The 12,862-nt window shown below is 41.9% G+C and overlaps 1 protein-coding gene across 1 annotated transcript in view; it reads left to right on the top strand.

Annotated features, from left to right (window-relative positions):
• Positions 1–12,862, top strand: part of AKAP13 (A-kinase anchoring protein 13) — a gene marked incomplete at its 5' end in the record, with an annotated part of 147,991 nt that overhangs the window by 96,846 nt on the left and 38,283 nt on the right. The window contains 5 exons of the mRNA XM_080626491.1: positions 2,892–3,238; positions 6,351–6,404; positions 9,132–9,194; positions 11,334–11,517; positions 12,711–12,819. Of these exons, the coding sequence (XP_080482617.1) occupies positions 2,892–3,238; positions 6,351–6,404; positions 9,132–9,194; positions 11,334–11,517; positions 12,711–12,819 (757 nt within the window). The remainder of the gene's footprint in view (positions 1–2,891; positions 3,239–6,350; positions 6,405–9,131; positions 9,195–11,333; positions 11,518–12,710; positions 12,820–12,862) is intronic.

Raw genomic sequence — 12,862 nt, 5'->3', positions numbered from 1 at the left:
GCCTTATTTCATTTCTTCTTAGTAGCTTCTCACCAACTGTTGTTTCTGAGAGCAAAGCAAATGCCCATTAGCGCATGTCTGTAAAGGTTCTTAGCCATGAGTTTTTTGGTCACAGTTAAGGGTTGAATTCGTTGAAGTGCAATGCAGCAAGCCTAACTTGAAGAAAGTATTTCTGTAATGTTTCTTTTTTCCTGTATGAAAAGAACACATTAGAGAACCATTTCCATTCTGCAAACTGGGTATTTTCTTACTCAAATAGGATTAAAAGAGCACCACATATTTACTGGCGCTTGGCCAGATAGCTAATTTCTTGCAGAGGTGGCTGCAATATAGATGTTTCTTAGATGTGTCAGCCACACTTGGCATTGTGCAGACAGAGTTCTGGGATTTAACTATTAAAGACCAGGATTAACTGTTTTGCTTTGTTTCAAACAAAAACCCCAAACCCAAAAAATCATTTAACTGAAGACAGAATATAGTTAGAGGACTAGGCATGGGCCACAAGTTCAAGGGAATTGTTCACTGTGTTCTACAGTCAGTCTGATACTCAAGGTAAAAGTTAAAATGGACCAAATATATTTCACATTTTTAATTACATCTCTTTTAACTGCACTTTGCAATAGAAACCTTAAATCTTCCCTGCTAGGGAAGCAGGTTTTGTTCTGCATTTTAAACTGGAGCCATATTCTCATGTGGGAAATAAAAATCCCTCTTTTTCTTCTAATTCCTCCCTATAGAATTTCACGTTTTGCACTGCTGTTGCTAGATTTGCATGCAAGTTTAATGCTTTCCAAACTCTCCCATCCTTCCGCTGTACAGCTGGTGGGTTGTCCTGTCTTCTCCTGCTGTGCTGCCCTTGTGTATAGCAGAATTTTCCTGTGTCTCAGAAAAGTGAAGCAGACTGTTTCCTCTGCTGTTATCCAAATAATGACTACTTAATCTGTCTGGATTTAAGCAATTCCGTAAGTGCTCATCATGACTCACACAAATATCAGATTATCTTGAATAACACTAAACATCATCAAAAATTTTGCTGGGCATCCGTTTCAGTTTGTTCTTGTTTTAATCTACTCTTCCTATTCAAATGTGTGTCAGATCCAGTACTTTACAGTATAAGTGCACTCTGAAAGTATTTACACAAATTCATCATTAATATTTGACATTCTTACCATGATATATGAGTGCTTTTGGAGGGATATATTCTAATATTTTGTGTTTAAAAGGTAGATTATAATTTGGTGCTGTGCTGTTGATGCTGGGGTTTTTCTTTTCTTTTTCCTTTGGTGGATGGGTGAAAGGAAGTAGTGTGACAGCATTTATTTAAACCACCTTAGGGACATTATTGTGTACCTGTTAAACTGAAATAAGAATAAAAAATAGCCAAACTTGAAACAGGGCTTTATATTTGAAGTATTAGATCAGAATACTTTTCGAACATCTTTTTATTCGGTTTAACAAAAAAGCTTTTAGTTATAACATGTGCCTATCAAAAAAGGCACAGAAAAGCAGAAGTGTCCGGAGCATTTAACACTACTGAGCCCAAACAAAGCCATGGCAGCAGGTTCCGAGGTGAGGATGCCGTGGGGCAGCATCCTTCCTGTTCATTGGGCCCTGTGTGGGTTTGGATGCCCATCTGTCCCTTCAGAACTGGATTTTGTAGCCCACTATCTTATGCCAAATGAGAACTGAAAGCCTGCAGCTCCTTGAGCACTCAGCTTCTGCTGAGACTCACCAAGCATGCTATTTGAAGACAATTAACTGCTGTGGCTTTGCTGAATAGTCTATTATATGTGGTCTGACAGATCATTCTCCCTATTATTATTTTAAATGATAGAGCACAGGGCTCTGCAGGAGAGTAAATTGAAACTTCCCATGTCAGTCCCTTGAGGCAAACACCATTTCAGACTGAAGGTGATGTCAGAGAGGGACTTGTGTTTTTTCATGCTAGCCATGTGGAACACAGAGTGCGCACAGGCTCTTCTCCGGCTGTATGGTCAGCATGTGGCCTTCGGCCAGAGGGAACCAGTTTGGCTTCCACTTACTGCTTTTGGAGCAAACTAAACCAGAAAATGGCAGTATGACTCGAGACATGTAATACAGAGTGGCTGAGCCTCTGGAACAATCTTTTTCAATTACAGTTGGAATTGAAAAATGCTGCAAACCCAGGCATTAACTTCCTGCTTAATGGAAAGTAGTGAGGGACAGAGATTTAAGCTTTTAGGGTTTTTTTCCTATCTGTTTTCTACTGCTGAATAATTGTCCCTTTTGTGCTGCATGATGTAGTGGAACAGTAGATTGCCTTAGAGCTCTCATGGTTGAGAGCTACCGACTCATCCCAGGTACCACAGGAGAGGCTGGAGTTTGTCATCCGGAGTCATGATGACCCAGTTCCCCATTACTTGCTCTCCATAAACCTTTGGCGGTTTGGTAACACCACCTTGACCAATAACAGGTTTAGCCAGAAATGGACAGAAAGGCACAAAAATTGCTGTGTAGGGTGGCATATGGAACTGGGGAGAAAGGCAGGCAGAGGATCCAGGCTGGGAGTGCAGGGTTATGACTTGAGGGCTGAAAGATTGCTCTGCAGAGCATTTCATCCACTTCTGAAACCAGAGCAAAGCGTCTCGCTTCCATGATGGTTAATTTGCCTCGTGCTATCAACTAGAAAATATCTCAGCTTATGTGAAATTGAAAATGTTTTAATTCATTTAACATGTTAAATGTGTTCACTTTATTGGAACTATTCAAGGTTGGGTTGGACAGGGCTTTGAGCAACCTGATCTAATGAGTGATGTCCAGGCCCATGGAAAGAGGATTAGAGTAGATGATGTTGAAAGGTCTCTTGAACGTAAACCAGTTTATGGTTCTACTTTACTTTTTCTCTTCCACAGCAGCCTGAAGAGGAGCACTCTGCATGCGATGTCACCAGCTCCAGTTCCTCTGCGGATGACACCATGTCCTTGGAGAGGAACTCATCCCTGGGCAGTGACACATCCCTTCCTTTCCCACCGATGGGGAACTTTGTCCAGCCCAAGGACAGGCACAGCCTGGATGGCAGCTGCACTAACATGGTGGCCACAGAGGGAGGAGAGAAGGAAGAGGAGCTGGACAGTATCACAGATGTGCCCACTCATTCCTCCGTCTTAAGAAACTCCATGCGGCCACTGTCACCTTTCCGTCGACACAGCTGGGGGCCAGGGAAGAACGCCACCAATGAAGCAGAAATAAATCAGAGGAGGTGAGTGAAGGGCTGCTTTGATTTACTTTGCACCCACTCATAGGTATTTATCAAAGCTTTAGACTCAGCATGATAAAACAGAAAACTGAGGATGTCGCTTCTGATTATTTCTTTATCACTCAAAGGGGTGGAGGCAGTCTCCTAACCTATGTTTGTTTGGTTTCTTTAAATTAACTTTCAGGATTAAAGTACTTAATGCCTGCAGTATGTTTGAGCTTTCCAGATAAAATGGAATTACCTGGGGAGAGGTCTTCCATTTGAACTGTCACTACCCCTTTCTTCAGGAAGGGCTTTGTTAAAGGAATTATTGGAGTGTTAAATCTCATTTATCACAAAATAAACACAACCCTGATTGCTCCGATTGCTTTAAGAGATAGCACAGGCACCAGTGTTGTATAAATGAGGTGTGGAGGCTTCTCATAGTGGTGAGATGGGTGGTCCCTGTTTCACAGAGCTGGTCCACCTTAGAGTCTCTTGAACAGTAAGTATCACCTAACCCATCACTGATGTCCCCAGTGGCGGTCAGGAAGATTCAGAAGGAAGTTCTTCCGTTTGTTCTTTCAGAAGATATGAAGGAAAGGTGCAAGAGCCACTTGAGTCTGTAGATGACACTGACTGTGTGGAGAAAAATGACTGTGGGGAGAAAAGGTGCCATCTCAGCAAGCAAAAAGAGAAAGCGAAGGAAGATACACACCAATAGAGTAGTTGGTATAAGGTTCCCTGCCATACTTTGCACCATTCAGCATCTGGGCTGATGGATGCTTGAGGTTAAACCCTACGTGTTCGGAAACCAGTGGAGGTTTCGTCAGTGTTTTTACTGCGTTGCAGTGCTTTTAGAGCAGGAATGGACAGTTGTTTCGGCAGGGTCAGGGTACCATATCCTCCTGTCCCTCTGGTGTAGACCTGCAGCTTACAGGGGCTGCAAGCCGAGGTGTGCAGCGCGATGCCGCTCTCCAGGCTGCCTGCTGCTGTCTTTATAACCATGGCTCTGCTTCTGAGATAAATGGAGCTGTTGCATTTGGTGATGCTATTGAGTTAAAACTGGCCATTTACAATGGGTTCCTAATAAATTGTTACTGACCCATTTGGAAAATCCTGTGAGAGGCAGTAGCCTCCCATCAGACGTGCATCCTTCACATGTTAGGAGCTGTGGGTATCACTAAAGGAATATCATAGACCCTTCAGATTTTAAAGCCAATGGTGAGAAACATTCAGGACCCTCTAAGTAACATAGGGTGAAAGATTTATTATTATTATTATTGTTGTTGTTGTTTACCCCTGCCACCTTTTTTTGGCTTCATTCCTAGTCCCCAGGTAATATTTAAACACATAAAGTACTGCCTCTCTTTTTAAAGCTACGAAAAAGTCAGCACAAGGTATACATGCAGGTTTGTGATAGGATGAGTGCATAAGCTCATGAACTCATTTGGGGAGATTTAAGTATGGGACCTGTTTTGTACAGGTTTCTGAGGGTAATAAAATGCATAGCTGGCAATTACTGCTAACAGTTAACAGCTGGGGTTAAATTCTCCTGTGTCAGACTTTAGAGGCTGTTCCCAATATGGGAAAATACATTCATTGTGAATGTAAGAAAATTGGAGTTAAAGGAAGAGTAATTGTTCTTGTATGCTCTTGGATGCAGCTGCTGCTACGTAAGGATGGCTGTCACAGGTTAATTCAAAAAGAAGAGCTGGGTGGGTCTCTGGTGCTGATTTGGTTCCTGTTTGGTTTTGTTTCCGTTACAAAAGACTTTGGATTGGTTGGGGAGGGGGTGGGTTTGTTCTTCTCATACGTGGCTGTTGTGATATGATTCTGGTTGCTTAGCGAGCAGCAACAAATACTGAGGAACTGAAGCCCAAACAAGTGACTCCCATACAAATCAGTTAGATTCGGGGTGTTTGCTTATTCATTTATTTCACATGCAGTAGGTAGTTTTCCATTTAAAGGAGAAATGCCATTATTGTAACTTGACTTTAAGAAACCTTTGAAGTGAAATAACACAGAGCACAAGGCTTAGCAAAGATTTGTCCTGCTGATGGACAGGACTGTGCTGCCTGTCACCTTTTGTCCATACTCCCTCTCATCCTCTGGGCACCCGTGGCAAATTCTTTGCACCATAAGTGAGCAGGTTGCACTCACTGAATGAGTAGAAAATTAACTAAATTAAGTGTAATTGCCACCAAATCCAACCCAAGGATTAGAACTGGGCTGCGCAGCCAGGAAGAGGAATGGGGTGGCAGATCTAAGAGGTGCCTCCTGCCCTAGCAAAGACTTGGTCCAGCCCCCATCCACACCAATAATAGTCTTTCCCCTATGGCAAAGGTAGCTAAGTCAGGCTTAAATAGAGCTGCTGATACAGGACTCAGAGAACCTATGGAAAAAGAAAATCAGTCTTTTGTAGGATTTGGTCTTTTCCATTGTTATGTGTTTTATGTTTGTAAGAGGGATGAGCATAAATGTTCACAGAAAAGATCAGAAAAAGTGTAATCATCTTGAAATGTGAAAACACGCTCAATTCCCCTCCTCTTCCCCTTCCTTTTCCCCCTTCTCTTCAAATGCACTTCGCGGATAATCCTCATGTCTACATTTTGCCATTGAAGATACAAAGAAACCTAACAGGACTGCCACAAAAGGATGTTCATCCTTCAGTTAGTTCCTGACATTCACAGCGGATTTGCAATGCCTATCTTTGAACAATGAGGCAGTGTTTTTATGGTTGGTTCTGAGGAAAGAGATGCTGGCATTTTTCACTGGTGGATTAAGCTCTGCAGAACTGGAGCTGGTGTTAAGTGTGGTTGTGAACAGCTCCTGTCAAATACTTGTCCTTATCTCAACTTTAAACCGACCTGGCTTTGGCAGCAGTTAAGTTGGGATGGGGTCGATACGTGTGAAACCTCTTTTCTGTACAAAACCCCCCCAACCAAACCCTAGATTTATTTGTAAAAGAGAGGAAGAAAAGAAAAACTCATTATTCCCTTTAGCGTTTGATTTTGTTTTCCTTGTGCATCTGTTCCCTCTGCTGTTCGTGTGTTGGAGATATTCTTCCTTCAGCTGCCGTGTGTTCATTTTTTTCCATTCAAGCTGCTGACCACTCTCCATGATTCATTTTCAGTTCAATGCGAGTTCTGGGGGATGGTATAAAGAAGCCTCCCATTCATAGGAGAAGGTACAAAGCCAATTAACGTGACTAACTGTTTTATGTACGAATGTCTACTAACTCCATACTGCCTTGTTAGTAAACCTGTAGTAGTAGCTCTGGAAGCATTGGCGTTAGAGCTGTACATCCCGCTTGGTTGCTTTCCCTCTCCAGTCTGACCCAGGGCAGCTTTTCTGACCCACAGAGCAAATGCTCAAGCCATTTTCCCCAGGATATGTTATGTTAATAATGTGGAGAAATCTTAGGCATCATTTTGTTGGCCTTTGCCATGTGTAAGATTTGGAGTTGTGTTAAAATAATCATTTACTTACGAGTATTACCTGGGAGTAATTCAGATTTAAAGCATATCGGAGACTCCTGCCAAGACTTGCAGGAGGGTTACCTTGGGAGGGGATGCATCAGGCACGATCTCAGAGTTGGAGAATACTCTGCAGATCTGAAGCTGCTTGAATTAAATGGCTTTAATTTTGCTCTTTTGCTGGTTTTGGGGAGCTTAGGGGTTTTTTTATAACCATCTTTCACATTTACTTCCATTTGTGTTTTTCTTCTGCATAGCACACTTTTAGTTTCTCGTCCATCACGCAGACATGCAGTTTCACTCACGTAACCTTTGTGGTGTCTATTAACATATACAATGGGACATTTAATTTTGACATAGCGAACACATGGGCCATCCACACTTACACATTTTTAGGCTAAAAAAAGAGAAGTTTAAGCTCTTCCCTTTAGTGGTTCCACCTCTTCTCATCTCCCACCTCTGCTCCTGGAGCACGTTAACTCAGGATTTCACTTGCCGTGAAATGGATGGGGTTATGTGTGTGTATAAACAAACTACCGTATTTCCACATATGGAAAAGTTGTTACCATTATGTTATTACCAAAGAAATCACCGGGTCTTACTGTGCATCAGCATAAATGAAGCCATATGAGCAGTGCTGTACAGTTCAGGAAAGGGCTCTTAAAAAAAGACTGTTTAAAAAAAGCACAAGAAATAGCATCCTTTTTTACTTCTATGAAGCCACTTTATTTGCATCACTCCGTGCTCTGGAGGAAGTGCTCTTCTTCTTGCCTCGTGCAAATGAACATCTTTTTACCCGTTGTCTTTTCAGGCTCCTCTGTAGGAGCTGTGTTAGTACTCAGAGTCGTCATGTCTTAGAACGCTGAGCTTACAGTCTTATACAGGCAACCTAAAATACCTCATCATATCTGAAATATGTGGTAATTCTTTCGTAGCATCCTCTCTATTTTTTATGGGCTCCCAACTGTTTTGGTGTAATCCTCTTTAACCCCAGTTGCAGAGCAACAGCCTGAAAGTAATTCCAACAGTTTATGCTCTCCCACAAGGCTGACGTGTGGCTCATCCTCCCCTCCCCAAGTGATCTCCTGTAAAGTGGTTTTGCATGCTCTGATTGATGGTTTAGTTGGATGATGCTGAAGTACTTGGAAATATTGGCATGTCATGGGAAGGTATGTCTTCATCCAGAAGGCTTGTGGTACTGTGCTGAGAGCTACTGGTGGAGCACACTTGGAGCTTTGGGGTGCAAAGCACAGGTACTTCAGGTGCATCCTCACCCAGTTAACATCCTTAACAAAGCAGGTAGCAATTACCTGAATCCCACTGTTGAAAACAAACTGTCAAACCCTTCCTGAATGTTTACAGTGTTGGACTGTGTGAGGACTTGATATGAGGTGGTGCAGTCAGTGGCTTTAAACCTTCCTCTGTGCCCTCTGAGGCTTTGGACGTTCACAAGTCCTGGCCATGGGGTGCTTATGCTTCTTCTGCCCTTTTCATAGGCTCCTGCCCTTGTGGATTGTAGGCCAGGGGTTGGGAGCAGGACTTGTGCAGTGCTGCTCTGGTAGATATGTGCTGATGCAAAATTCCCTTCAGAGAATGTATGTTTCCTGGACAGCTTTTCCAGGATTTAGGGATCCTTTATGTGTGGTAGCTGACAAGAATATTGATTTCTCCGTGTTTGCAAAACCTGCAATTGGGCCACAAGCTGGCAAAGAGAAAAAAAATAACAAAAGCAGTATTTAAATTAACCACCAACGTATTTGCATCCTATATTTGCATTTCTGGTATCTTTCAAGATGCAACTTAGGATTCTTTTGGGGTATGGGAGCTGAAAGGTTTTTTAGTCATAGTACTCTTTGAGGACTTGATTTAATCCCAAGCTACCAGGAAGACAAGCCTGTTTTTTTAATTCTTTCACGTATTTGCTGTGCAGCACTTAAGAATGTAGCTCTCTCCTTATTTTTCCCTAGTGTAGCCTCAGGTTATTAATACTTGTATGGAGGGGACTTGATTAAACCTATCTAAGGGGTTTTTTTCTCTGACCTGGGGATGACAGGTCCCAGAGGAATGCTAATCATTACTAACACAACGAATGCATGTGATTACTTATGCAAAATTGGTTTGGGTGCATTTCAGCCTTGTTTTCCCCCGAAACTTCTCTCTCCACAAGGAGCAGTTTCTCCGGTAGATTGTATGCTCGCTGAGGGGATCGGTTTGGGGAAAGCATGGGCTGGCCTGCTACCCAGTTGGTGGTAACCTTGGTCACTTGGGGCACACTGGTGTGTTGTGGCAGCCAGAAACATGTCGTAGTTTCTGCATTATTTATGAGTTTGGGGTTTTTTAAGATATGCAAGAGTGAGAGTCTTTTAACATTCCCCTATTCCATAACAATCCAATAATCACAGCGCTTTTCCTTTCTTTGCCTCTTTTGATGTCCCTAGTTTGAGCTGGTGTCCCTCTGGCGTACAGTTCATTGCCATGGGTCCTGACTTTACTTGTAGAAGGTACAGTATAAATCAATGTGCTGCAGCAACAAAGGAGCACTGCAAACACGCTGTCGTCAGCTTTTTGTGCGTCGCCTTTTCCACTGCTGCTCTGGCTAAAGCGTGCACGTGTTTGTTTGCTTTGTCTGCTTTTCCGGCACTTACACCTGGGAATGGGTCTTTGGAACTGGGATGCAGGTGAAGGTGGTGGCTGCTTTTTGTTGGCCTCGAGCATTAAAGGAGCTGCATTGCTGGTTTGAGCTGCTCTATTCCATGATGATTTTAAGGCGTGTTTTTTCCACAGCAGTGATCATCATGATAATGGTGACCACCAAAGTATCAAAACACGAGTTAATGTGATTCAGTGCCGCTTTGTTCTGGATGGATCTCATAAAGGATTTAAGTTGATACAGACTTGCTCTTTGTAAATTGAAAGATCTAGTTTTTTCTTCAAAGAGACTCATCATGTGAAACTTGCTGTGAAAACCCAATCTAAGTTTCCCAGGCACTTAAAGCTTGAACCTTCTGTAGAAAGTCCCTGAGCTGAGATTGGTGCTTGCAAGTCAGATCTTCACCTGATGCTGCTTGGAAGCCCGTGTCCCGGATTTCATACCTTTATAGCTTTCCTCTGGCAGTTCTTGCTGGTTATGGGTAGAGCTATTATTGAAGTATTTTCCTGAAGACTAGATATTAAGAAATTAATCTGTCCCTGTTACATATTTAATTATGTTTGGTCTGTATATACAAGTTACAGATCAAAATCACCCACTGACAACTATTTTAATGGCTGATATTTGCAGTTTTGAGCTGTTTGTGTCGCAACAAACTACATGATGGTTTTTCTGTACTGTGTAACATCACTGTTAACATCTTGGGTTGCAAGGTAAATAATATTCTTCTGCCATAAATAGTAAGTAGAAATGGGACTGACTTCTCTCTGCAGGTGTTTTAGAATAAACTTTATAATGCCTGCTGTTGATACACATTGTTGAGTCAAAATCTTTGATATACATTGTTGAGTCAAAAGCCTCAACTAGTCCTCTTGCTCTCTAATTACCATGAAAAAATTACTAAATCTTCTTATTCAAGGCTTATTGCAATTTTTGCATTGATGATCAGCCACTTAATGCTTCTGAAGGGGTACAGAACAATAATCACCACTATGCAAGTCTACCTGAAGTTAAAGCTCTTTTGGTTGTTTAAATAATCTGTACAGTTTATAGTGTTTTTTCCCTTTCATTTGTTTAAATGTCAGGTTGTTGGCCACTGAGATGTCATGGTTAGCCTCAGGTTGAGATATGTATATCCAGGGTAGGTCTTGCTTCAAATGAGCAGGACTTTGAGAGCATCAAATCAAACATTAGCCATAGAGCTGTGCTAGTGTACCAGGAGGTGTATCTGTAACACTTGCTCTTTAACCCAAACTGGCATTGCAGTGGGCTTATTAGGGCTTGGGGATAAGGAGCAGGAGGGGTAGGAGCGAAGATAATGTCAAGAAGATATATCAAATTGAAGTAGTAACGTGTGAAAGAGAGGGTGTTTTGTGTAGGTGAGAAGAGAGTATATTAACCTCCTTCTGTAGAGGTTGCTTGTCTATCAGCAGAAAGAAACCAACTTTGTCAGAAAGAAGGACATTATCAGTGCCAAAGCTTTGTGCAGTGGCAAGCGCTAAACAGATTCAAAGAATGTGTCTGCAGAGGTGAACGTTGGGTGTTGGTCCAGGACAGGCAGCCCCATGCTAATACAGGGTAGTTTAATTTGGGTGACTTTATTCCAAGGGAGAGCCTAGTAAAAGCTAGTAAAGAGAATATGTGGAACTACAGAAATCTTGAGGTGTTTCTAGATTTTCCTATGCTCCATTCCAGAAGGAGAAAAAAAACAGTAGGAAGGGCTATAGACCAGGAGTATGAACAGTTGCAAGCAACTATTGTGTCTTATGAGAGGTACAAAGATGTTGCTATTTGTTCTGAAAAACAGGAGCCCCTCCACTGCTGTCTGCACTTGGTCATTAAAAAAGTAACATGCTGAGGAATAAAATCAGTATTTTCCTGCACAAGTTCAGTTAGTGACTGCCTTGTGTTCTATACTTGAAGGTGCTGTGTGCTGAAAGACACTGGTCCCTAAGTTTGTCAGCATCTAACCACTGTGCTTTCTCTTCAGTTACAGCCTAGAAGGCCTTGCTGGAGACTCTGGTGAGAACAAGAAGCCCTCTACGAACTTGGAGGCAGCTTCTCTGAGCTCCAAAGACCTCAGACGGAGTCCGCTTGCCAGCACCCAGTGTGGATCCCTGGTCTTGCTCACTGAAGAACTCGAGCAAGGAGAAATGAGAGAGTATGATCACCAGGTAAGGCTGTCCAGCTATTGCTAGATGTCTAGATAAAACTACCTCAAGTTTTCCCAAGTGAAGGCTTCCACCCTATAAATATATATATATAAATAAAAAATATTAAAATTTTCCATCTCTAACACAGAAGAATTTCCCCTGTGTTAAATTTGCTGCTTGGTTCTCTGGGGCAACATGGTTGATGGGCAAAGTCTTAGGGTTTTCTTCCACTGATTGCATGAATAATCATGGAAAAGTTATGAACATTTTATTATGGATGTAGGGATACTATCAATCGGAGATGATGTAAGGCTACAGCAGTTAATGCTTATGCTCCCTTTTGCAGTCCTGAAATACACACGAAGTACCAAGTAGTAATCTGTCTGCTGAAGTTTTCAGGTTTATTTTCATATTGTAGGAGGAAAATAAAGATCTTTTTTTTCCTTTCAAAGTCGTAACCAAAATCAAAAGGCCCATTAGAATAAGCAGCAGTTAAGCAAAATTTTAATTGCATATTAAGAATATGAAGAGTGGTCTCTCTGGAGCGGAAGTCTGTGATAGCTATTAGTATGCTGCAATACTATGAGAGTCTCTGCTTTTTATATTATTGAAACAATTACAGTCTTAAATACTATAAATACCCTGGATTTCTGAGTTTGAAGTTTCAGCCATAGTATTTTCTGGGTTCATGCCAGAATCATTAGCCAGCCAGTCTGTTTACCTCATAAAATCTCTGCTATGCATCAAGGCAAGTAAACAGGTCCTACAAGATCTGGCCTGTAGAGCTATCATGTTATGACTCTCATGTGTTCTCTTGCTTTGAGGAATGGCTTTTTTGGAGAACACACAGCTAAGCATCAGATTTGTTACCACAATCCAGTTATACTGAGGAACTGGAATCACAGCAGTAATTCTAATGGCCCCAGACAGTTAACAGTATACATCTTGTAATACCTTGCAAGAAGATCAAGCAGCCAGAGGCTCACCATTTCTTGCATAAATCAATGTCTTAGACTTAAAATGTTGCATTTTACCTGTCTGACACTGTTCATATTTTTCATGGTCCTTGCATTTCTCATCTGTTAACTGGGATCACTGACATTTTCCCCTGCTTGAAAGTGAGAATTTCAGTAAATGTGAGCAGTGATCTGAAGCTGGGATGGTGCTGCTGTTCTTCACATATTTGCTCAGTGTGGTTATTTTCTGTTCTGCAGATGCATCAAACATCACCGCCACAAGGATTTAATTTCTGCTCTTCTGCTGTTTCATCTCCACTGACCAAATCTATGTCTCTAATGTCAATTAGTAAACCAGTGCTGGACAGTGAGTAACACAGTTTTTCCTTATCCATTCTCTCATCTGTATT

This window comes from Psittacula echo, assembly GCF_963264785.1.
Source record: "Psittacula echo genome assembly, chromosome: 10".
Classification (NCBI taxonomy): domain Eukaryota; kingdom Metazoa; phylum Chordata; class Aves; order Psittaciformes; family Psittacidae; genus Psittacula; species Psittacula echo.
This window is presented reverse-complemented; position numbering and strand designations above follow the sequence as displayed.